The sequence below is a fragment of the Dryobates pubescens genome, chromosome 20 (genome assembly GCF_014839835.1).
Source record: "Dryobates pubescens isolate bDryPub1 chromosome 20, bDryPub1.pri, whole genome shotgun sequence".
Taxonomy (NCBI): Eukaryota; Metazoa; Chordata; class Aves; order Piciformes; family Picidae; genus Dryobates; species Dryobates pubescens.
The window spans coordinates 304976-327430 of record NC_071631.1 but is presented as its reverse complement, the minus strand read 5'-3'; the positions used below and the strand labels follow the sequence as shown (position 1 = coordinate 327430).

The following is a 22455-nucleotide window of genomic DNA, read 5'->3' as shown; positions in this document are numbered from 1 at the left end:
AGGGAGTGAGCCCCGGGACAGCTTCTCTGGCATCAGAGTTCCTCAGGGGGCTGTGCTGGAGGACAGCTTGGGAGGGCACAGCACAGGGCTGGGAAGGTGCTGAGAGGCCTGGAACATCTCTCCTGAAGAATGGCTGAGAGCCTGGAGAAGAGAGGGCTGAGGGGATCTGAGCAGTGCTGAGCAGTGGTGTAAGGGTGGGGGGCAAGAGGCTGGGGCCAGGCTCTGCTCCGTGGTGCCCAGGGGCAGGGGGCACAAACTGCAACCCAGGAGGCTCCATCTGAACAGGAGGAGAAGCCTCTTTGTTGTGAGGCTGCTGGAGGCCTGCAGCAGGCTGCCCAGAGAGGCTGTGGAGTCTCCTCTGGAGAGCTTCCAACCCCCCTGGGCACTGTGCCCCTGGGCAGGCTGCTGGGGGAGCCCTGCTGGAGCAGGGGGGTGGATGGGGTCCAGAGATCCCTTCCAGCCCCTCCCTGCTGGGATTGTGAAGCAAGTGTGGGGAGCTGGTGCTGATGTGAGGTGCTGAGCTCCCTGCCAAGGCAGCAGAGCCAGCTGGGCCCAGCTGCTGCTGTGGCCTCCACATCCCCCCAGGGCTGATGCTGTCTGCAGCTCCTGGCAGCTGCAGGCTCTGCTCAGGAGCCCTCTGCAAGGTGACTTTGCTGGGGACACTGCTGGAGAAATTGTTCCTCCAGCCTGAGCCTGCCCTGGGGCGACCTGAGGCCATTGCCTCTCCTCCTGCTCGGGGCAGGTCAGACCCCAGCTGGCCTGCAGGCCCTGGGGCTGGGGCAGGAGCAGGCAGGGGGAGCCCCCCGGGGCTGCAGTGGGCTCCGTGTGGGGCTGGGCTCCCTTCACACAGCTCTGCAGGCTGCCCTCAGGCTTGCTCTGGGGCTGCCTGTGCCTGTCCTGCCCTGCTGCCTGCCCTGGCATCTGCCAGGGCCTCTGGTGGTGCTGGGCTCCCCAGGGAGCTGTGTGTGCCAGGGGCACCGGGGAAGGCTTTGTTGCTGCCTGTGGCTCCAGCAGAGTGGGAGGCACGGGGGCAGGGGGGTTGGAACTGGTGGAACTGGAATTCCCAGGTGGTGCTTGGCCTTGGGTGGTGAGCAGCAAGGTCCTGCTGAGCTCAAAACCTGGGGCTGGCAGCTGCTGGTGCTCTGGGTCCTGCTGGCAGCTCAGCTGAGTGCTGCTCTGGTGGCAGCCCTGCAGCAGAGCTCTGCTACCTGCAGGGCCGGGGCTGTCACCATCAGACACTCAGCATGCAGCAGGGATGCCCTGGCTCGGGGCTCTGCTCAGAGTGCAGAGGTCAGGCTGGCACCTTGGCAGCTGAGAGCGGGCAGGGCCTGCAGGTTGGTGTCACAGAGCCACAGGCTGCTCAGGGAGGCACCTGCAGAGCCCATCCAGCCCAGCCCCTGCAGCCAGCAGGGGCATCCCCAGCCAGAGCAGGCTGCTCAGAGCCCCCCCCCGGCCCGGGATGGTGCCAGCCAGGGGGCAGTTCCCACCCCTCTGGGCAGCCTGGGCCAGGCTCTCCCCACCCTCAGGGTCAGACATTCCTGGCACCTCTCAGCAGTTCTTTGTTTGCTGAGCAAAGCACAGCCTCTGGCCCCTGGGGGTGTGGGGGTCAGAGAATGCTAACGACCCTGAGCTGGTGCCCAGGGGCAGGGAGGTTGGGGCTGCTCTGGGAGGCCTGCAGGAGGTCAGAGCTTGCAGCTCGGCTCCTTAGGACCTTTTCCTTCATTTCAGTTCCCCCCTGAAGCTCCTCAGCCTCTTTCTCATGCTGGGCTTCCCTCCCCCCGCCCCTGAGCTGGCTCTGACCCTCCCTCCCTTACCCCAGGCAGGTTTGCCGAGGGTGCCCCTGAGCCAGCTGAGCTGTGCAGCCCCCCGGGGTGCCTGCTGCCGAGCCCCAGCGCTGCTGTCCCGGAGCCCTGTGCTGGGAGCTCAGCCTGCAGGGCCTGGAGAGCTGGCAGAGGAGAGCTGAGAGCTCCCTGCAGGGGCACCTCAGCTTCTGTGCCCTCAGCTCCTGCTGTGCCCTGCTCTGAGCTGCTCTCTCTCGGGTCCTGGGCTGCAGTGCTTGAAAGGTTCCTGTGGCCCTGGCTTTGGCCCAGGCTGCCCAGAGAGGGGGCAGCTGCCCCCTGGCTGGCACCATCCCAGGCCAGGTGGCTTGGGGCTCTGAGCAGCCTGCTCTGGCTGGGGATGTCCCTGCTGGCTGCAGGGTCTGTGCTGGAGGAGCTTAGAGGGTCCCTTCCCACCCAAACCATTCCATCCTTCCATGAGCCCTGCAGAGGCAGGGGTGGGATGAGTGCTCTGGGAGCAAACATTTGATGCTTTGTGATGATTCCCCTGGATTTCACTTCCCTTTTCTTTCCACCTCAGCCTCTGTGAGCAGCAGCTGGGGATGTCCTCACGGAGGAGTGAAGCTGCCAGGCTCAGTGCCAGGCTGCTGGGGGGGACTCCTGCTCCTGGTTGTGTGCAGGCTGAGCACTGCTGCTGGAGCCATGAAACATTGGGCTTTGTGTTTGCTGTGATTGCAGGAATTCCTTGGGGAGCCAGAGTGCAGGAGGGATGGAAGAGAACTCTGGTGAGTACCCTCCTGGGGGTCTGCTGCAGGGGCTGGACCTGTGCTGTCCTCCCTGGCCACTGAGGTTTGTGTCTCAGTTCACAACAGAACAGAAGGGAGCTTGGCAAAGACATCACTGCTCTGCTGCAGGGCCCAGGCCTGCTTAGAGCTCTGTGCTCTTCCTTGAGTCTCCACCTGGAATTCCTCTCAACTGGGCACCCCCAGCTCTGGAGAGCAGGGAGCAGCTCCTCTCCCCCTAGGGAAGAGGCACTGAGCTGGTGTGAGATGGAGCAGGGCACGCTGGCAAGCCTTGGGGCAGCTCCTCTGCCCTCTCTGTGCCTGTTGCTGCTCTGCCTTGCAGCACACAGGTTTGTTCTGAGCAAAACTTGGCTCAAAGCAGGGCTGGGATGGAGCCCCTGGGGCTGACCTCTGCATGCAGAGAGCCCCCGAGCCGTGCTGCCTGCTGGGGGCTGAGCCCTGCACCCAGGGCAGGAAGGGGCAGATTTATTGATTGTCTCCTGCAAACCGCTTGGCTTCCAGGGATGCTTCTCCAGCTGCTGCTGGGCTCTGGCCTCCTGGGGGCGCTGCCGCTGGGGCGGGAGGTGAGGCGAGGTGGAGCTGCTGCGTGCCGGAGCCGAGCTGCGGCCCACGGCCTTTGTCCCCTCACCCCTCGGTGCCTGGCTGCTCATTAACCACCCAGCCCTGCACGGCTGCCTGCTGCAGCTGCCCTGGCAGTGCCCACGGGGGCTGCACAGCCACGCAGAGAGCCTTTGGAGCTGTCAGGCTTCAGCGGCCGTGGGTGGGTGGGGAGCCCCTGGCTGCCTGCCCTGCCGAATGACAAATGACATTTGCTGCTGTCTTCAGGTTTTGAATTCCTGCTCCTCCCGGAGGCTGGGGGGGGGGACTGGTCCGCAGGCAGCTGCAGGGACCAGCCTGGTTTAGGACAGGAACGCAGCTGCAGGGCTGCTCCCAGCCCTGCCCTGGGGTCTTCAAGTGCAGAGAAGAGGATTCCTGCAGGGCTGTGGCTGTAGCTGGAGTGAGCACACGGCAGGAGCTGGGACCTTGGTGTGCCGTGGGGAGGGCAGCAGCTGAGCTCTGCACTGCTGCTGAGACCTGGCTCTGGGCTGTGCCTGCTGCTGGCCCAGGCAGTGCAGGCTGTGGGGCAGAGGCAGGAGGCGTTGGTGTCCTGCCGGTGCTGAGCAAAGCTGCCCCGGGGCCCCGCGGGGCTGGCGGCAGCACTTTGTCGGTTGGTTTCTCACCTGTGGTGGAAAGGAGCCCAGCGCTGGCTCTGGAGCTGCCTTTTGTCTGCTCAGAGCTGGAGCGCAGCCCGGCGAGGCCCGCAGCACCGGGCCGCGGCGGCCGCCAGGGGGCGCCCGGCGAGGCCCGCAGCACCGGGCCGCGGCGGCCGCCAGGGGGCGCCCGGCGAGGCCCGCAGCACCGGGCCGCGGCGGCCGCCAGGGGGCGCCCGGCGAGGCCCGCAGCACCGGGCCGCGGCGGCCGCCAGGGGGCGCCCGGCGAGGCCCGCAGCACCATGGCTGTGTCCCGCGGCTGGGCAATGCCCTGCTGGCTCCCTGGGGTTTCCTTTGGCTTCCCTGAGCTGCTGCAGTCAGCGGCTCGCTCCCAGGGCCGGGAGAGCACTGAGCCATGGCCTGGGAAGGGACCTGGGTCCCAAAGCCTGAGCCTGCCCTGGGCGCAGGTAGCTCTGCTCGGCGGGCAGGCAGCAGCCTCTGGCTGCCCCCGCAGGGCAGCGCTGGGCAGCAGCAGCCTCTGGCTGTCCCTGCAGGGCAGTGCTGGGCAGCAGCCTGACCTTTGATCAGCCAGGGGCCTGCAGCCTCCCTGAGTTCTGTTGAAATTCAACCAAAACGGTGAAAAAGCTGCTCCCACCCCCAGCCCTTGGAGCTTCCCAGGACATCTTGGAGCTGTTAGCAGGGGCTGGGAAGCAGAGGCTGCCCCTTGCTGGAGGGCAGGCAGGAGCTGGCTCTGCCCAAGCGTTCTGCACTGCAGGGGTTAAGCTGCAGTTTGCTTTGGGAGGAAAGGAAAACCTCTCCAAGTAATTAAGTTAAGATGCTGAGCTAATGAAGAGGCTCCCAGGGCTGGGGCTGCTGGGGGAGGGTGGTGAGAACCCCCCTGCTGAATCAGTGGCTGGAGGACCTCAGGGGTGATGCTACAGTTGTGAGGCTGAGGTGCTGCTGAGCACAGAGTTAATCCTGTGGGCTGCCTGCCTGCTCCTGCCTGCCTCTAATGGGATTGCAGCAGGCAGGCTGGCACCCTCCACACCTCCTCTTCCTCAGCCTTCCTAGAGCCGATCTGCAGGTGGTGCCTGGTGCACTGCTTTCCAGGGGTGCTGGGTTGATTTCTCTTAAGCCCAGAAGCTGGCTAACAAGAAGCCTGCTGCCTCCTGAAGCCATTCCCTCCTCCACAGCAAAGATCCCCTGAGCCCATCCCTAAAGGAATGTTTAGGACAAGGAGTGAAGGACAAGGACAAAAGGAGACTTCCCTTCGTCATGGCTTCCTGCAGCTGAGTTCCTGTGCTGGGGACTGTCCCCAGCTCTGCAGAGCAGGATCAGCTCTGCTTTGAAGTCTCCTCCTGCACCCCTGGCAGCCTGTGGCAATTGGTCACCGCTGGTGGGGCCTTCAAGGCAGTGATGCTGAGTTTGTTTCCCGGCAGCTGGTGAAGTGCAAGGTGCAGGCAAGGCCAGGAACAGAGAGGTTTGTGCCAGAGAGCCACACAGGTGGGAAGGTTCCTGTGCAGGGTCAGCTTCTCCCCTCCAGGCTGTGACTCCCCTTCTGGGTTCTGAGGGCTGCTGTGAATCTCATGAAGAGCTGCAGGCATCTGGTGAGGGTCTGCTGTTTCCCTGCTCCCCTGATGAAGGTGAGGGTTGGTTTGGAAGCTCTGAGGAGCAGAAGTGAGCTGTGGTGTTGCTGGTGACTCACCTGCTGCCTCAGAGGTCCAGGCTGCCTCAGAGAAGGCAGAAGGCTCTCAGCTCCTCCCCAGTGAGGAAGAGGAGGGTCCACACAGGCCCAGCTGCTCTGCCCATGCTGGCACTGATCCTTCCCTTGCTGCTTGGAGACTCCTCAGAGGTTGAGCAAGAGCAAATATTTGGGGGCTGAGGTTCACTCAGAGGCTGATGGCTCCTGGCTGGGTGTGAGACCTGGTGTGGCTGTGCCACTGCTGAGGGTGATCTGTGTGGATCTGTCAGAGCTCCCTGCAGAGCTGCAGCTGCTGCTGAAGCAGAGGCTGGAGCTTGCAGCAACACGAAGGGCAAAGCTGACAGACTGGAATGGGCCCTTTGGAGCTGTCTTCTGCTGGGCAAATATTTATCAGCATTGTTCCCAAAGGCTGATTTGTGCAACAGGAGGAGGTCAGACCTGTAATTACCTGATGGAAATGGCTCCTGAGCACCCAGCAGGTCTGAAGGGAAGCCTTCAGGAGCTGATAGCTGGGTGAGAGTCTGGAGGGGGCTCTGGGGCAGGGCAGGGAGCAGGAGGATTCCTTGCTGCATTTCAGTGCCTCAGACCAAACCTGGCTGCTGCTGCCCTCAGTTCCTGCCTCTGGGGGCCTCTCCCCAGGGTGTCACAGGGCTGTACCACAGCCACCCACTGGTGGCTCACAGGGCTGAGAGGAGCCTGGGCTTGGTCTGTGCTGCAGCTCTCCTGGCTTTGCCATTCTCTGTCTCCAGTGTGTTGCCTGCCATGGTGATGCCACTTGGTAGGTTCTGCTCTGGTGCCTTTAGTTGTTGCTGCTGGAGAGGGCCAGAGAAGAGCTGAGCTCAGAGCTGGGCCTCTTCTCCCCTGAGCCATGCAGTCCTTGATGGCCTTTAGCTTAGCCTGCTCCCCATGGCACAGCTGGCAGTGGCAGGTGGGCATCCTGCCTCCCAGTGCTTCCCTGTGGGCAGAGAGCTGATGCCTTGCTGCTGGCTCTGCTGTGCTGGAATAGGTCCTGTGGGTTCTGTCCCTGTGCTTGCTGTTGGCCTCTGACCAGGGAGGTCCTTCTGGTGCTGCCCTGAGTGGTTTGTCAGCTTTGGAGGTTCCCCTGTCAGGATGGCACAGCCATGAGTCACCCAGGTGAGCCAGGCTGGGGGAGCCTCTCTCCTGCTGTCAGGGTTTGCATTCCTCAGCTTCCCCTCCCTGCTCAGCAGCACCAGGCTGAGCTGCAATGGCAGCGAGTGCAGAGGTGGCACCAGAGGTGGCACCTTCTCAGCACTGCCTGAAGTGAGCTCTCATGGAGCTGCTCTTCCCCTCTCCAAGACAGGGCTGGGAGGTGCTTTGGCCCTGAGCCCCTCTTGCCCATGACCTGTTGGAGGAATCTCTGCAGCCTGCTCCCTGTGACAGCAGAGTGACTCTGTGGGTTCCAGCCACCCCCAGCTTGGCTTTCCTGCAGGTGCTGGCAGTCAGCTGCTGCTCCCCAGCCCTGTTCTCCAGACCTTCCAGCAGCTTCCCTGCCCTTCTCTGGACAGGTGTCAGCGCCAGGCCAGCCCTGGCATCCTGGGTCTGCTGCCCTTTTGCCATCTGGGCTGCAGCAGGCACCATCCCTGTGCAGGCTGATGGGTGGGGACAAGGGCCCTGGAATGCTCTGGGAAATAGGAGTTTCCCTCTTGGCAATGCCAGAGGAAGCAGGGAGGAAGTCACAGGGCTGAGGAGCAGTGAGCTCAGCTGTGGCTCAGCCCAGCCAGGCCCTCGCAGCAGGGCTCACAGGGATGGGCACAGGCTGCCCAGGGAGGTGGTGGAGTCCCCATGCCTGGAGGGGTTCCAGAACCCTGTGGCCATGGCACTTGGGACTGGGGTTTGGTGGCCATGGTGGTGCTGTGTTGATGTTGGACTGGATGATCTCTGAGGGCTCTTCTGTGGCTCTGGTGTCCAACCTAAGCCTCCCCTGCCGTATCTGGAGGCCATTTCCTCTCGTCCTGTGCCCAGCTCCGTGGGAGCAGGTGGCCAAAGCACTTCCATGTCTGTCTGACACCATCCCAGCTCAGGCTCTCCTTGTCCTGCCAGCTGCTGAGGCCTGCAGCTGGGGGCATGCACCCAGAGCCTTGCTTCTGCCACAGTTCCTTCTCCTTGCCCACCCCCCTGGAGAGATGGTGCCGTGGGCCTGTGCCAGGGTTCCAAGCGGGTGCCTCTCCGGCAGGGAAGGAGCCTTACACCTCCTTTGGTGCCTCCTGCTCTGCTGGGCTCTGGAGGCAAGGGCCAGCACCGCTGGCTGGACGCAGGCAGCTCAGGCTGCAGGGTGGGAGAAGACAGGAGGCCTTTTTCCTGCTCCTGGGGCTGAATCATGGAGCACCAAGGCCTGAGTCACCAGAGCTGAATGTGGTGGTGCCCGTCGGTGTGAGCTGAGCTGTGCACAGCAGGGCCTGGATTAGAGGACCTGGGCTTGGTGCTCCTGTGGCCTGCACTGGGTGCCCAGGGGAGCAGCCCAGCAGAGCTCTCTGGCAGTGCTTATCAACAGCATTCATGTGCCAGGGCTGCTGGTGGGAGGGGGAGGAAATGAAACCTCAGAGCAGAGCAAGGTTCCTGCTGCTGGGCATTTGCTGCCTGTGGCTGGGCAGCCTGGGTGCCAGCGTGGAGGGGCTGGAGGGCTTCAGGTTCCTGGGGAGGCACTGCTGGGGCTGCAGCAAGTTGCTGCATGGCTTTGAAAATGCCTGGGGTGGGCAGGGGGTGTGCAAGGGCAGGGAGCAGGGGGGGGCACGCCGGGGGGGGGCCTGGGGTTTTCTCTCTTCCATGGTGTAGGGACAGGGCTGGGACTGCTCTGGGTTGCTGGAGCCCTACCAGCAGCCTTGGGGAGAAGGTGAAGACTCCAAGTGGAGCTCTGAGCTCTGAGCACTTTGTTGTTGTGATGCAGATCTGGAGGAGGAAATCTGTGCCCCGGCAGCAGCTGTGGCACAGCAGCCAGAAGGGAGCCCTGGCTTGTGCCATGCAAATCCTGCTCTCTGGCATTTGCATGAGGCAGGCAGCCACCAGCCCTGCTCCTGCTGCTGCCTCCAGTGCAGAGCAGCTGTGCTGGGGCTGGGGTTTGGTTTGGCATCTGCTGGGTCTCAGAGAACCATGGAATGGGTTTGGGTTGGAAGGGAGCTCAAAGCTCATCCGTTTCCAAGCCCCTGCCATGGGCAGGGACACCTCCCACCAGCCCAGGCTGCTCCAGGCCTCATCCAGCCTGGCCTTGGACACCTGCAGGCAGGGCACAGCCACAGCCTCCTGGGCAGCCTGTGCCAGGCTCTGCCCACCCTCACTGTGCAGAATTTCTTCCTCATCTCCACTCTCAGTCTGCTCTCCTCCTGCTCAAAGCCTTTGTCCCTGCTCCTGGCACTGCATCAACCCAGGCAGTTTGAAATTCACAGGCTCAGACTGGCAGGGGTTGGAAGGGACCTCTGGAGACCATCCAGTCCAACCCTCTGCCAGGGCAGGGTCACAGGAGAAGTTGCACAGGGTCCAGATCTCCAAGTGGGTTTGAAAGTCTCCAGAGGTGGAGACTCCACCACCTCCCTGGGCAGCCTGCTGCAGGGATCTGCCACCCTTCAATTACAGAATTGCCTCCTCATGTTCAGGTGGAGCTTCTGAGGCTCCAGTTTGTGTCCCTTGCCCCCTGTGCTGTCCCTGGGCACCCCGATGAAGGAACTTGCTTTGCTCCCAGGCCTGTGCAGCGCCTGCAGCAGCTGGGTACCACCAGGCGCACTGATCCCTGCCCCCTCTGCTTTGTGCTCGCCGGACCTGGGCACTGCTGCCTCCTCGGTCCCCTTCAGGGGTCAAACCCTTCCAGCTGCAAACTCAGTCCCAGGGAATCCTCAGCAGCAGGAGAAACTTCCCTGGTGTGAGGGTGCTGGAGCCCGGAGCAGGCTGCCCGGAGAGGCTGTGGTATCCTCTGGTCACTTTCGGCCCCCTGCATCTGTTCCTGTGCGACCTGTCCTGGCCGCCCCTGCTCTGCAGGGGGTGGGCTCGATGCTCTCCGGAGGTCTCTGTGAGGCTCCTCCGAGCCCTTCCTTCGGGCGGACTGCTCGGTGCCCCGCGGGCGCTGCCCGGGCGCGGGGGGTGGCGGCGCTGGGATCCCGCAGCTGAGAGGCTGCGGCTGCCTCGCTGTCTCCTCCCCTTCCTGAGCCGCGGCGCCGGGCTGTGGAATGAGCGGCATTCGTGCGAGGGAGCTGGCACCGGGAGCGCGCCGCGGGTGCCCGGCCATGGCACACGGGCAGGCACCGACCCGTGCGGGACCTTCCCGCAGCGCTGCCTGAGGGCCGGCGGCCGCCGCTCCCGCGCTCCCTGCCGGTCCTTGCGGGGGGGTTCCGGGTCCCGAGGACTCCAGGACCCAAGTGCTCTCGGGGGGCTTTTCTCTCCGCCTCTCCCCCTCCCGCCCCTTCCCGGAGCGCCGCTCCCGGAGCCGATGGGGCAGCCGCACGTCTCCAGAGCGCTGAGTCCCGCCGCGGCCGGTGAGTGCTGGGGGGCAGGGGCCGGGGCCGGGCACGGCGCGGGGCTGGGCAGGGCTGCAGGTGGCGGCGCTGGGAGCGCTGGAATGCGGCGCTTGTGTAACCTGCGCCCGGCCGGGGACGGCCCCGGCGCTGCCTGCCTGCCGCCTGGGCTGGGGAAGACCTGGGAGGACAGCGGCTCCAGCCACCGACCCTGCGCCGCCACGGCAGCCGCTGCCGACCCCAGGCTGCTGGCGCTGGGGGTGGTCTCTGCCTTACCTGCCCGCATTCAGGGACGGCAGCTTTGCGAAGTGTGGGCTGGGAGCCAGCCCCGAGCTGCCCGGGATTGCCGCCTGGGGTGCAGCATCACCCGCCCCGGGGTCTGGGGCAGCTTGTTTGCTGTCTCTGCTCTGCGGGGTGCTGTACCAAACACAGCCAAGCCCTGCAGGAGCTGAGGGCACCGTGGGCAGCTCGCTGCTGATCCCAGCCTGTGCCCTGGGAGCTGTTCCCCGCTGGGATGGAGATGCTCTGACAGAGAGGCCGCGCACCCTGCTGCTCCCCTTTGCCTCCCAGGGACTCAGCTGCCTGGGCTCAGGTCTGTCTACAGCCTGCCCAGGGGCATTGCCTGAGGTTCAGAGCCCCCTCGGTGCCTGCACTGGGAGGGCTCCTCCAGACACTGGAAGTTTTCCTCTCATTCTTGTTCATAACTTGGAACCTCTCAAGTCCTGGGGGAGTCTCAGGTTAAACCTCCACACCCCCACTGTACTCCAGCTCATCTGGCTCAAGAGCTGCTGAAGTGAGTGGCATGAGAGAGTGGAAGGGAAGACCAACCTGGGGTGCTGTGGGTGAGCATCAGCAGCTTCTTCTCCGTGGATTTCTGGTGGGTGCCAGCCTGGGGCTCCTTCTCCCCGGGGCACCAGAGCTGATGGCAGCTTTCAGGGCAGCTGGGCTCACTTGGTGACGTTGTCCTTTCCTGGGGGGCAGCAGACCTGCAGTTTCCTCTGCTGGGCATTTGTGTCTGAAGGCATTTCTCACCTCACAGCTTGTGAGCCAGAGGAAGTCCTTGTCCTAACCTGGGCAGGGTGCTGTCTGCTGAAGAGTGTGGACGAAGGGCAGGGCGGCCTGGGGCTGTCTGAGGCTGCTCTGTGGCCACAACCCTTTGTTGAGGGTCAGGATCCACTTCTGGCCAGGGCCATTCAGGAAGTGCAGAGGAAGGTTTTCAGGCTGCTGTAGGAAGCTTGGGAACATTTCCCCCTGGTGCTTCGCTGCTGCCTTAACCTTAGCAGCATTGCCCTCAAAAGAGCCTTTGTCTGCCAGGGGTTTGGGCTGTGCTTGAAAGCTTTCTGGATCCTGAGCTGCTGAGCCTGGCACAACACAGCTGCGGCTGGAGCCCATGGTGCCCGGCCCAGGCTCTGGCACTGCTGGCAGTGGCAGGGTCCTTGTGGTCCCTCAGTGCCAGGCTCCACGTGCTGGGGCTGCCAGGCTGTGCTGCACAACCTGCCCCTGGGCTGCAGTGCAGGGGGGCTGCAAGGAGCAGACACCTCCTCAGCAAAAGCTCCTGGTGGACCTCTCCTGTGCCCTGCTGAGGCCACATCTGGAATCTTGTGCCCAGTTCTGGGCCCTGGGCTCAAGAAGGACCTCAGGGAACTGCTTGAGAGAGTCCATCCCAGAGCCACGGAGCCGCTGCAGGCAGTGGAACCTCTCCTGTGAGGCCAGGCTGAGGCAGCTGCTGGGGCTAGGAGCAGAGCAGCCTGAGGGCTGCCCTCAGCCCCGGGGACGAAGATGTGCAGGGCAGGAGCCAGGCTCCACTCAGGGATGGCCAAGGACGGGGCAAGGGGCAGTGGTTTGGCACCAGCCTGGGCAGTTAGGGCATGGCTGGACTGGAGGACCCTAGAGGGCTCTTCCATGGTCCTGGGAATGGCAGCTCCAAGCCTGGGCAAAGCTTTGGCAACAGATGACACAGGCAGCACCACAGCCACTCACTGCCTGCCTGCTGAGCTCAGAGCCCACCTGGGGGGCTGCAGCTCCTTGCCCTGCAGTGGTTTCTGCTCTCTGGAAGCAAGCAGCAGCTTGGTGGCTCAGCACCTCCTGTGGCCTTGCCCAGTGCTCTGCACCTGAGCAGGACCTGGTGGGAATGAGCACAGCAGAGGCTCTGAGGGGCCAGCTGGCTGCTGGGGGAGGGCATCCTGAGCTGCCTGGCACTGCTGCAGCCTTCTGCCACCTTGTCTCCAGACTGTGCCAAGTTGGTGACGTTTCCCCAGACTATTTCAGTCCAGCACTTTGGGCTCACACAGACCTGCTGTCCACACAGCTCCACTCCCTGCCTCCCAGTGGGACAGGACCAGGAGGTGTTTCAGAGCCAGCTCAGCATGGTCGCAGGCACTGGTGGGGAGATGGCAGCCCCAGCAGGGTGAGGCTGGAAGGGACCCCTGGAGCTCACCCAGTTCAACAACCCTGCTCCAGCAGGGCTCCCCCAGCAGCCTGCCCAGGGGCACAGTGGCCAGGGGGGGTTGGAAGCTCTCCAGAGGAGACTCCACAGCCTCTCTGGGCAGCCTGCTCCAGGCCTCCAGCAGCCTCACACCACAGAAGCTCCTCCTCTGGTCAGGTTGAACAAGGCCAAGCTCTGGCATGGGGCACATCAGGAACCTGCTCATTGGAGAGCTCGTGACCTTCTGATGAGGACATCCTGGGGTCACCTCCATGACCTCATTTAACCTTTTTCATACGTTTGAAATGGGGCTTGCAGCCTGGCACCACAGTGAGGGTGAGGCTTGGGCACAGACTTGCCATGTAGGACCTTGGCCATGGTGCTGAGCTGGTACCAGGCTGGGTGAGGCATCAGCTTCTTGGTGCTCTTGCCCCTTCCCTGCTCCTCCAGTTTGTCTTTGGTGCCCCAGTGCTGTCCCTGAGCGTGGCACTGTGGCTTCCTCAGAGGCATGGAGATGTGGTGCTGAGGGCCATGGTTCAGTGGTGCCCTGGCAGTGCTGGCTCAGGGCTTGGACTGGGTGATCTTGGAGGTCTCTTCCAACCTTTCTGGTTCTATTCTGACAAGAATCTGATCCCAGCCCTGGGTCTGCCCTGGAGTGCAGTAGGTGGGGCTCAGGCCTGCATTGTGCTGCTTTCCTGTGCTCTGTTGCTCTTGGCCAACTTTGCTCTTATTTATAGAGGGAGAAACCCTGCGAGGCTGAGCCCTGCCTGCAGCTGCTGCTGGCTCGAGGGGCTGCAGCTGGAAGGGGCCTGTGGCCATGCAGGGACCTATGGCTAGCACCAGTGGCTTCCAGATGGAGATGGCTGCAGCCAGGTGACCCAAGGGCTGGAGCACCTCTGCAGTGGGCACAGGCTGAGGGAGCAGCCTGGAGGAGACTCCAGGGGACCTCAGAGCTGCTTTCTCTCCAGTATCTGAAGGGATCCTGCAGGAAGGCTGCAGAGAGACTTTTCCTGATGGTGTCTGAGACTGGCCAAGGGAAAATGGTTGGAAGCTGAGGCAGAGCAGGGTTGGACTGGAGCTGAGGAGGAAGTTCTTCAGTGTGAGGCTGATGAGACTCTGGCACAGGCTGCCCAGGGAGGCTGTGGCTGCCTCCTGCCTGGGGGTGTTGGAGGCCAGGCTGGATGAGCAGCTGAGTCTAGCTGAGAAGTGTCCCTGCCCATGGCAGGGGGTGGGAGCAGACGATCCCTGAGGGCCCTTCCAAGCTGAGCCATGCTGTGACCTGCAGCTGGACACTGCACTCTTAACCCAGGGCCCCACTCGTGTCTCTCTGAGCCGTGAGGTGCCGATGGGCTCCTGAGGGCTTGGGGCCTGCTGCCTTCCTGCATGGACCTGCAGCACCTTCCCCAGGCTGCTGGGAGCTGCAGCTCCCCTGCAGCACGGCGGTGACAGCTTTGTTCTTGCCCATGCAGCGGAGGAGGTGGAGCAGCCCCCGGCCGATGGGGTGGGGGTGGACGTGCTGGAGTCGGGTGACACCACCCCTCCCACCAAGAGGAAGAGCAAGTTCCCCAGCTTCGGGAAGATCTTCAAACCCTGGAAGTGGAGGAAAAAGAAAAGCAGTGACAAATTTAAGGAGACTTCAGAAGGTAACCGCATGGGGGCTGGGTGGGAGACCCCTCCTCAGCCTGGGGAACCCGCCAGTAGCCATCTGGCTAGCGAGGACTTGGTGCCACAAGCCTGAGTGTGGCTCGAGCGGGGAGCAGAACGGCTGTGGGCTGGCGGCTGCGGTGCCTGCGGAGCTGCCATGGAGCAGGACTCAGACAAGTGGATTCCTCTCATGCAGCCCTGGGGAGGGAGGCTCCGCTGCACCACCCCCATCGAGAGCGGAGTGCAGGCCTGGACCTGCCCAGCCTCCTCCCTCCTCACAAGCCCAGGGCCCTCTGAAGCCCTTCTCCCCCCTGCAGAGGGTCCCCTGCGCAGCCCCCAGCCCAGCCCCCTGCTCAGTGCCTTTCTCACTCTGCTGTCAGTTCTAGAGCGGAAGATTTCCATGCGGAAGCCGAGGGAGGAGCTGGTGAAGAGGGGAGTGCTGCTGGAGGAGCCTGAGCAGGGTGAGTCTGCAACAGCCTGCTCCTCCTCCTCTTCTTCCTCCTGCCTGTGGTGTGTGTGGCTGATCCTCCTCTGCCAAACCTCACCCATGCAGCCCTTCTTCCTTTGGGGAGCTGCATTCCAGGGCTCTCTGCTGCCCTGGTTCCTGCCTGCCATGCCCTCTGCCCTGTGACCTCATCTGCTCCAGAGGCCAGAGAGAAGCTGATGTGGACTGCTGGAGCTTCAGGCAGCTCAGCCACATCTCCTCCTTTTCATGCTCTCTGAGTGTGCTCTATTTGCCCTCTTCCCTCCTGTGCCCTGCAGATGGTGAGGACCCTGAGAAGCTGAACCTGCCTGCCCTGAAGAATGGCCACACGGTGCCCATCGGTGGGCCTGGGATTTGTAACCAGGAGGAGGAGGCCATCAAGCCCCCTGGGCTCAGGAAGCCTGCTCCAGCTGAGGAAGCCAAGAAGAGGCAGGGTAAGGCCCCAGCTGTGTGCAGAGCCTGTGGCTGCTGATGCAGCCAGCTCTGAATCCCACCAGACCCTTCCCACCCCTGCAGCCTCTCACGCCAAGCATCTCCCTTCTCAGGCTCCTCCAGCAGCCACTCTGGGCCCGAGCTGGAGCCACTGCAGGAGCCCCAGGTGCCCAGGCAGCCTCTGCTCCCTCCCAAGAGGCCTCCCTCTGCTGCCCAGGAGGCAAACGAAGCGCAGGGCAAGGAGCCAGCACCTGCCAGCAGCACTGCAAAGCCTGCACCCTGCAGCACAGCCCCCACGGCAGCAAAGACTCCCAGTGCCACCACTGCCCCTTCCCCAGCCCCCAGGACTCTGCCTCTGGCTCTTGCCAGTGCCAACAGTGCTGCTGCCACGAGCACAACCAGCACAGCCCCTGCCAAGCAGCCTCCTGTCCCTCCTCCCAAGCCTGTCAACAGGAACAGCTCAGTGCTAGGTGAGTGCCTCTGCCCCGGGGTGCAGCAGCCCCAGCTCGGAGCCTGCCCCTCGGGGGAGGCTGTGTGGTGTGCTGCAGGACCTGGGGGTGGTGGGCAGCAGGACCTGTGCCGGTGTGTGCCTGGCCTGGCTCAGCAGTGCTGTGACAGAGGCTGGCTCAGGAGGACACTGAGAGCAGCACCCGACCCTTTCCTGTCCCTTCTGGCAGCTCCTTGGTCCCTTTCAGAGCCTGTTACTGCCCAAAGGTGCCTGGAGCCTGTCCTGCTGCGGAGGTGCTGGAGGCCCTCTGGGTGCCCTGCACAAATCTCTCCCTTAATCTGCAAGGGGAAGTCTAAAAATGCCAAACATCCCAAACATGTCCCTGCAGCCCTGCAGCTGTCCCAGGGCTCGGCTCCCCCTGCCCCGCTGCTGGTGCCCAGCTCTGCACAGCCCTCCTGGCAGGGACACCTCCAGCACCCTGCTGCCTGCACTTCTGACCTGTGCCATGGGGTGAGAGCTCCCCAGAGGTCCTCGTGCAGGGCAGCTGCTGCCACGGCTGGAGCCTGGCATGTGCAGACAGTGCTGTGGCACAGCCCCCCCCGGCTGTGCTCCTTGGCTCCTGGGAGCTCCATCTGCTCTCACCGCAGGCTGCCGCTCCGTATCTGCCGGAGCAGCCCAGACCCCTCCCGGCCTGCTTCCTTCTGGCTGCTCTCCCAAGCCTTTGCTGCAGGAAGGACAGACTCCAGCAGCTTCCACCTGGTTCTTGCTGGCTCCTTGCTCCTGCAGGGACTGCTCCGAGCACCGAGCGCCTGGCTCTGCCTGCTCCGGGCTGCTGAAGGGTTTCTGGTGGTGCTGTGGGTGGGGAGAGCCTGGCCCAGGCTGCCCAGAGAGGTGGGAACTGCCCCATGGCTGGCACCATCCCTGGTCAGGCTGCCTGGGGCTCTGAGCAAGCTGCTCTGGCCGGGGATGTCCCGGCTGAGTGCAGGGGTGGCACTGGGTGAGTTTTGGAGGTCCCTTCCCCCCAGACCCTTCCCTGCTCACCGAGTGCCTCCTGTGCTTCTCTCTCCAGCAGAGCTCTCCCAGGCCGCGGGCACCGCTCCAGGCCTGTCCAAGCCTTCCCCTCCTCTGCCACCGAAGCGAAGCCTCCTGCCCAGCAACCCCTCGGAGGCAGTCCTCCCCGCCAAGCCCCCTGCGGAGAGGCTGGTGCCAGGCGGCCGCCCCCCGCTGGTGCCCGTGCACAGCCCCCCCGCCTGCCCCCCGCCCTCGCCGCCGCTGCCCACGCATGTGCCCCCCGAGCCGCCCCGCCCGCCCCCGCCCGCCGCCAGCCCCGCCGACCCTCCGCACTCCCTGGACCTGCCCAGAGAGGCTGCTGAGGACCTCAGGTCCTGGGAGGTGCCCAAGAGGACAGCGGAGCAGGGCCCCAGGGACCCCCCGGTGCCGCCTCGCCTGCCCCCGGTGCCGCTGCACATCCGCATCCAGCAGGCTCTGGCCAGCCCCCTGCCCGCCACGCCCCCGCCCGACGGTGCCCACCGGGCACACTCCCTGCTCTTCGACAGCGACGGTGCCCAGGACAGTGCCAGCCTGGGCAGGGCCAGGTCCCTGCCCGTCACCATCGAGCTGCTCAAAGTGTGAGTGCCCCTGAGCTCGGGCTGGGCGCTGCAGGGTGCTGGGGAGGCTCTTGGCTCTCCGCTGCCCGGGCTGCTGTGGCTGTTCAGGGCTGTGACTGTTGCTTCTTGTTAGTCCAGACGATGAGGAGGAGGAGGAGGAGGAGGAGCAGAGCTCAGGCCCCTGTGTGTACATCGGGGAGGTGCCAGCTGTCACCGTCATCCCCGCGCTGGCAGCCCAGGCCCTGCCCGAGGAGCAGGAGGGGGACGCAGGGATGAGCGACTCGGACTCGGAGGGACCCATCCTGTACAGAGACGAGGAGGAGGAGGAAGATGAAAGCCACAACAGTAAGGCTCCGGACTGCAGCTGCCTCTGCTGCTCTGCTGGGCCTGTGCCAGGCTGTGTGAGGTCAAGGCCCTGGCCTGTGCCACACCTCAGCAGCTGGCTCCTGGGCTCCTGGTGCACCCCAGGTCCTCTTCCTCACTGTCAGAGGCCCTGCAGCTAGAGCTGTGCCCTCCTGCTGAGGTGCACCCCAGGTGCAGGTGGCTCCTGCAGCAGCTGGTGCTGCTGGGATGGCACACGGGGGGCATGGCACAGCGGTGCTGCTGGGATGGCACACGGGGGGCATGGCACAGCGGTGCTGCAGGGATGGCACACGGGGGGCATGGCACAGCGGTGCTGCTGGGATGGCACACGGGGGGCATGGCACAGCGGTGCTGCAGGGATGGCACACGGGGGGCATGGCACAGTGGTGCTGCAGGGATGGCACACGGGGGGCATGGCACAGCGGTGCTGCAGGGATGGCACACGGGGGGCATGGCACAGCGGTGCTGCAGGGATGGCACACGGGGGGCATGGCACAGCGGTGCTGCAGGGATGGCACACGGGGGGCATGGCACAGCGGTGCTGCTGGGATGGCACACGGGGGGCATGGCACAGCGGTGCTGGCTGCTGTCACTTCTCTGGGCAGCTTGGGAGCTGCGGTGCTGAGCCCAGGGCAGAGCACAGCTGGCAGGGGCAGGCGGAGGGTGCTGGGGCACCACAGGCTGGGTGCCATCCTCCACTCCCTCTCTGCAGGCACCTTGGCCAACAGGGTGAAGAGGAAGGACACCCTGGCCATGAAGCTGGGCAGCATGGGCACGCTGCAGGAGGAGAAGCCCTTCCCCCGCAAGAGCAGGGAGGAGTGGAACGAGATCCGGCAGCAGATCGGCACCACCCTGATCAGGTGTGGGGCTGGGGGCTGCTGGGGCTGGGGGCTGCCGGGGCTGGCACTTTCCACAGCCGTGGGCAGCTGCTGGAGGGGAGCAGAGGGCAGAGCAAGGCAGCAGTGAGCTCCAGGAGGGCTGAGGAGGAGGCTCTGCAGCCGGCTGGCTCCAGCTGTGTTGTTGCTCCCTGCCGCTGCAGGAGCAGCCCTGAGGTGACAGCTCTGTGACTCTTGTGTGCAGGAGGCTGAGCCAGAGGCCCACAGCAGAGGAGCTGGAGCAGAGGAACATCCTGCAGCGTGAGTGGGGCTGGGGGCACAGAGGGGGCTGGCACAGGGACTTTGCCTTCAGTGTCCTGGTCCCGGGGTGCCTGGAGGCTGCTGCAGGGCTGCTGGGGTTGTGTCGTGCTGGTCCCTGCTCTCACAACAGATCCCTCCCTGACAGCAGATCCCTGGCTCACAGCAGATCCCTGGCTCACAGCTGATCCCTCCCTGACAGCAGATCCCTGGCTCACAGCAGATCCCTGGCTCACAGCTGATCCCTCCCTGACAGCTGATCCCTGGCTCACAGCTGATCCCTCCCTGACAGCTGATCCCTGCCCTCCCTGACAGCTGATCCCTGGCTCCCAGCTGATCCCTCCCTGACAGCTGATCCCTGCCCTCCCTGACAGCAGATCCCTCCCTGACAGCTGATCCCTGGCTCACAGCTGATCCCTCCCTGACAGCTGATCCCTCCCTGACAGCTGATCCCTGCTCTCTCCCCTGCAGCCAAGAACGAGGAGCTGCGGCAGGCGGAGAAGAGGGAGATCAAGCGCAGGCTGACCAGAAAGGTAGCGCTGGGCCCCTGCTGGCAGGGCCGCCTGGCAGGGCTGGGGGAGGCCCTGGGCACCCCATGGCTGCCAGACTGTGCTGAGGGCACTGGGCTCCTGTGTAAATGTCCCCAGTGCCCTCTGACTGTGGTGCCTTTGGGACTTGGGCAGTCACCAAGGGTGAGCCTTGGCACCATGGCCACGTTTGCCAGTGAGAGGTCAGAGCTGGCATCAAGGGTGGCAAGCTGGATGAGGGCTCTGGGGAGGTGTGTGGAGCTGGCTGGGCTGGTGTAGTGTGGACCTTCCATGGCCACAGCCTCCACAGCAGGCTGCCCAGAGCCCATTTCTGAGCTGGCAGCAGCTGCCCTTAGCTGTGGGTGTGCAGTGCGAGCGGTGCCGGTGCTGACGTGGCAACAGCCTTGGCTTAGGGCTGGCACCTGGGGGCTCCCCTGGGTAGTGGCTGTTGCCAGGCCCCTCGGTGCCTCCCTTGGCCGAGCGGCCTGCAGGGATCACCCTGCTGAGAGGCTTCCCCTCTGCCCCCGCGGGCTGCCAGCGGCACACAGCAGGGGCAGGGCGCAGGGAGCTGGGCTCAGCCCCGCCGGGGGGGCTCAGCTCGGGCACGGCTCGGCGCGCCCCTGCTGCGTGCCGGCGTGACGCCGCTGTGCCCCTGCCGCGTGCAGCTGAGCCAGAGGCCGACGGTGGCCGAGCTGCAGGCCAGGAAGATCCTGCGGTTCAACGAGTACGTGGAGGTGACGGACGCCCAGGACTACGACCGCAGGGCAGACAAACCCTGGACCAAGCTGACGCCGGCAGACAAGGTGAGAGCCGGGGCCCGGCCCGGGGGCGCTGCCAGGGCGGCCCGGGGGCAGCGCAGCGGTGCTCAGCGGGGCACGGGCGGAGGGTGGGAGGTGCAGGGCACTGGGCAGTGCTGCTGCAGGCTGGGGCAGGCCTGGGCAAGGAGCTTGCCCCAGGGCCATTTGTGCTACCTTCCCTGGCCCCCTGAGGGGACAGCAGCCCTGGGAGGCTCAGCCTGGTGTGAGCAGCCTGCAAACGCTGGTCTGGCTGCTGCCATCTGAGCTGCTGCCTTCAACAGAGGAGCTGTGAGCCCTGCGTACCAAAGGTGCTCAGCACCGAGGGGCGGTGCAGGATGAGCCCTGAGCAAGGGGCTGGAGGCCTGAGCTGACCCGGGATGGCAGGCAGGGTGCCGGATGTGTGCCTTGGAGAAGATCAGGCAGAGCTGCCCCTCTTTGCAGGCTGCCATCCGGAAGGAGCTGAATGAGTTCAAGAGCTGTGAAATGGAAGTGCATGAGGACAGCAAACAGTTCACCAGGTGAGCCTGAGCCCCCTTGGAGAGCTGTGCTGAGGGGGAGCCTCACAGCCCTGGGGGCTTCCTGTCCAGGCCTGCGCCGGGCACTGGGGGGAAACCTTGATCCGGGAAACTCAGCGTGGCCAGGGCCTGGCCTAGGTGTGCCTGGACCCAGCGTGACCTCGCAGCTGAAGGGCTGGGGTGCAGACAGGGTCCCAAGCTCCTCAGTAATTAGCTCAGATATTAATTATCTATGAAGTGGATCATGCCCAGGTGATGGTTCCCCCCCAGCAGCTGCTGTGTGTGGCTGAGTGCTTCTCAGTAATGTAGCTTGGCAGCGCCTAGGAAAGTTTGGCTTGCAGAGCAGAAGAGCTTCTGAAGGCAGAGGGGAACCTCTTAGATGGTAGCAGCTCCGCTGAGGGCTGAGAGGGAGAACTTACTTGACCTTTCTTTTGCCACCTCTAGTGCCTCATAGCCTTCTACCCCGAGTTCCAAGGCTGATGCTCAGCTTTTACCCTTGGCTTTTAGGTACCATCGACCATAACCTTCAAGGGAGGGAGCCAAGAGACCTGAGGGCACTGGAGGTTCTCTGCACCCCTCTCCCAGGCAATACAGCGAGGCTGAGCCCTCTGCTCTTCCAAGATTTGCCTTCAAAACATATCCAGAAAAGGGCTTTTGGCCAGGGAAGGGGAGTCCTGTCTGAATGTAGCATTTCACTGGAACAAACACTTCTCGAGTGCCATCAGGCTGGGACTGACACTGCCTGGCACAGCTCCGCACTGCAGCCTGCCAGGAGCCCTGCGCAAAGGCACGGCCTGGGCCTGCCCCAGCTCCCAGCCCAGCTCCCAGCTCTTCCTTCTCCTTCTGGGGATGCAACTCCTTCATTTCCTCTTCAAAGGGAGGGGGTTCAGGAGAAAACGCAAAGGCAGCTCTAGTGTGGGGAGCCCGAGGAGTGCAGAGTGGCTGTGCTGGGCAGCAGCCTGCACAGAGCCGGGCAGCCGCCCGCCTGGGCTCGGCATGGCTTAGGCTTTGCTGTGTCTCTGTCGTGGCCTCCGTGTCCTGAATCACTACTGACCAAGGGTTTGTTGTGCTGGAAGGGAACTGCACAGAAATCAACACATGCTGCATCCTTGTGCAAAGCAAGGCAGGAAAGCCACAGCTGTGCTGTGCAGAGCACTCCTCACCGCTGCTCCCTGCTGCGGGGCTCCCGGGGCACAGCCAGCCGCGGTGCCGGGGAGCAGCTTCGTCCCGGGGGCGCCGGGGAGCGGCCAACTCTTTCCTGGGCTTCCTCTTGGAGGCTTTCACTCGCCAGCCAGGGCGAGCCTTGCCTTTGCTTTTTACAGCTACACCTACTGGAAACTTGAGAATTTCACTGTGTGGGTGGGAGGGAGGGGAAGCTGAGGTTTAAAAAGTGACCTTAAAAAGATGCTCTTCTGGGAATGATCTCAGATTGGTTCTTCCTACATGTGGGGTTTTAAGAACACCAACCTGGCGTCGGCCGCCTGCATGGTGCACAATGCCCAGCCCCTGCGGAGGTGCCGCTGGGGGGGAGCACAGCAAGGGCTGAAGCGTTTGCCTTGCTCGCAGGCCTGCCTCTGTGGCTCTGCGGCCGGGCCCTCCGCCCCGGCGCTCAGCCCTGTGCCAAGGCCGCGGCCCAGCAGCGCCCCCTGGCCGTGGCCTCCCGAGGGGGACGGCGGAGGAGCCTCCCCCACAGCTCCCCTGCGCAGGACCCCTGCAGGCTACGTGATTGCGTTGTAAATCAGTCTCCTCAGCCAGAGTTTAATTATTGAATTAAAGTATTTTAGGATTTTTTGTAAGCGCTGTTGTGGTGCTGCTTTAATCGCCCGGGTGCGGGAAGTGGGAGTGCGGGCAGTGGAGGGGGGAAGGAGAGGCTCACAAGATGGCGGCCGGCGTGAGGCAGAGACTTTCCCGCCTTCGCCGCGCGCATGCGCCAACGGCGGCCACCAGCCAGCTGCGCAGAGGCCCTTGCTTCGCCCCGCCTCTTGCTCCGCGCCTTGCGCAGCGCGCATGCGCCGTTGGCCCCGCCCACTGCCCGCTATAAATGCCGGCGCGCGGGAGCCCTCGACCTCTTTCACCGCCGGCCGCCCAGAGGAGAGGTAGCTGCAGAGCTTCTGCCTTGTTTCTCTTTGTTCTGCTCTCTTTATTTT

General features: G+C 64.1%; 1 protein-coding gene across 2 annotated transcripts; it reads left to right on the top strand.

The window, feature by feature from the left end:
- The first annotated feature begins 2354 nt into the window (after window positions 1–2354).
- Window positions 2355–21300, top strand: PHACTR4 (phosphatase and actin regulator 4). Of its 2 annotated transcripts, none has more exons than XM_054170845.1 (13): window positions 2355–2563; window positions 13828–14001; window positions 14383–14463; window positions 14765–14920; window positions 15032–15388; window positions 16439–16994; window positions 17107–17318; window positions 18049–18196; window positions 18417–18472; window positions 18941–19002; window positions 19662–19799; window positions 20235–20311; window positions 20816–21300. In XM_054170845.1, exons 1-13 carry the CDS (start codon window positions 2548–2550, stop codon window positions 20829–20831), a joined length of 2049 nt encoding a protein of 682 aa, XP_054026820.1. In that variant the 5' UTR covers window positions 2355–2547; the 3' UTR covers window positions 20832–21300. The 2 variants fall into 2 exon arrangements, with proteins under 2 accessions (XP_054026820.1, XP_054026819.1); XM_054170844.1 differs by having other exon boundaries at window positions 16436–16994.
- The last annotated feature ends 1155 nt before the right edge of the window (window positions 21301–22455 follow it).

Bases quoted from the DNA above. Each gene is read 5' to 3' on its own strand.
- PHACTR4 (XM_054170844.1), top strand. The intron at 17,319-18,048 runs GTAAGGCTCCGG...CCCTCTCTGCAG, and splicing joins GGAAGATGAAAGCCACAACA to GCACCTTGGCCAACAGGGTG. The intron at 19,800-20,234 runs GTGAGAGCCGGG...CCCTCTTTGCAG, and splicing joins AGCTGACGCCGGCAGACAAG to GCTGCCATCCGGAAGGAGCT.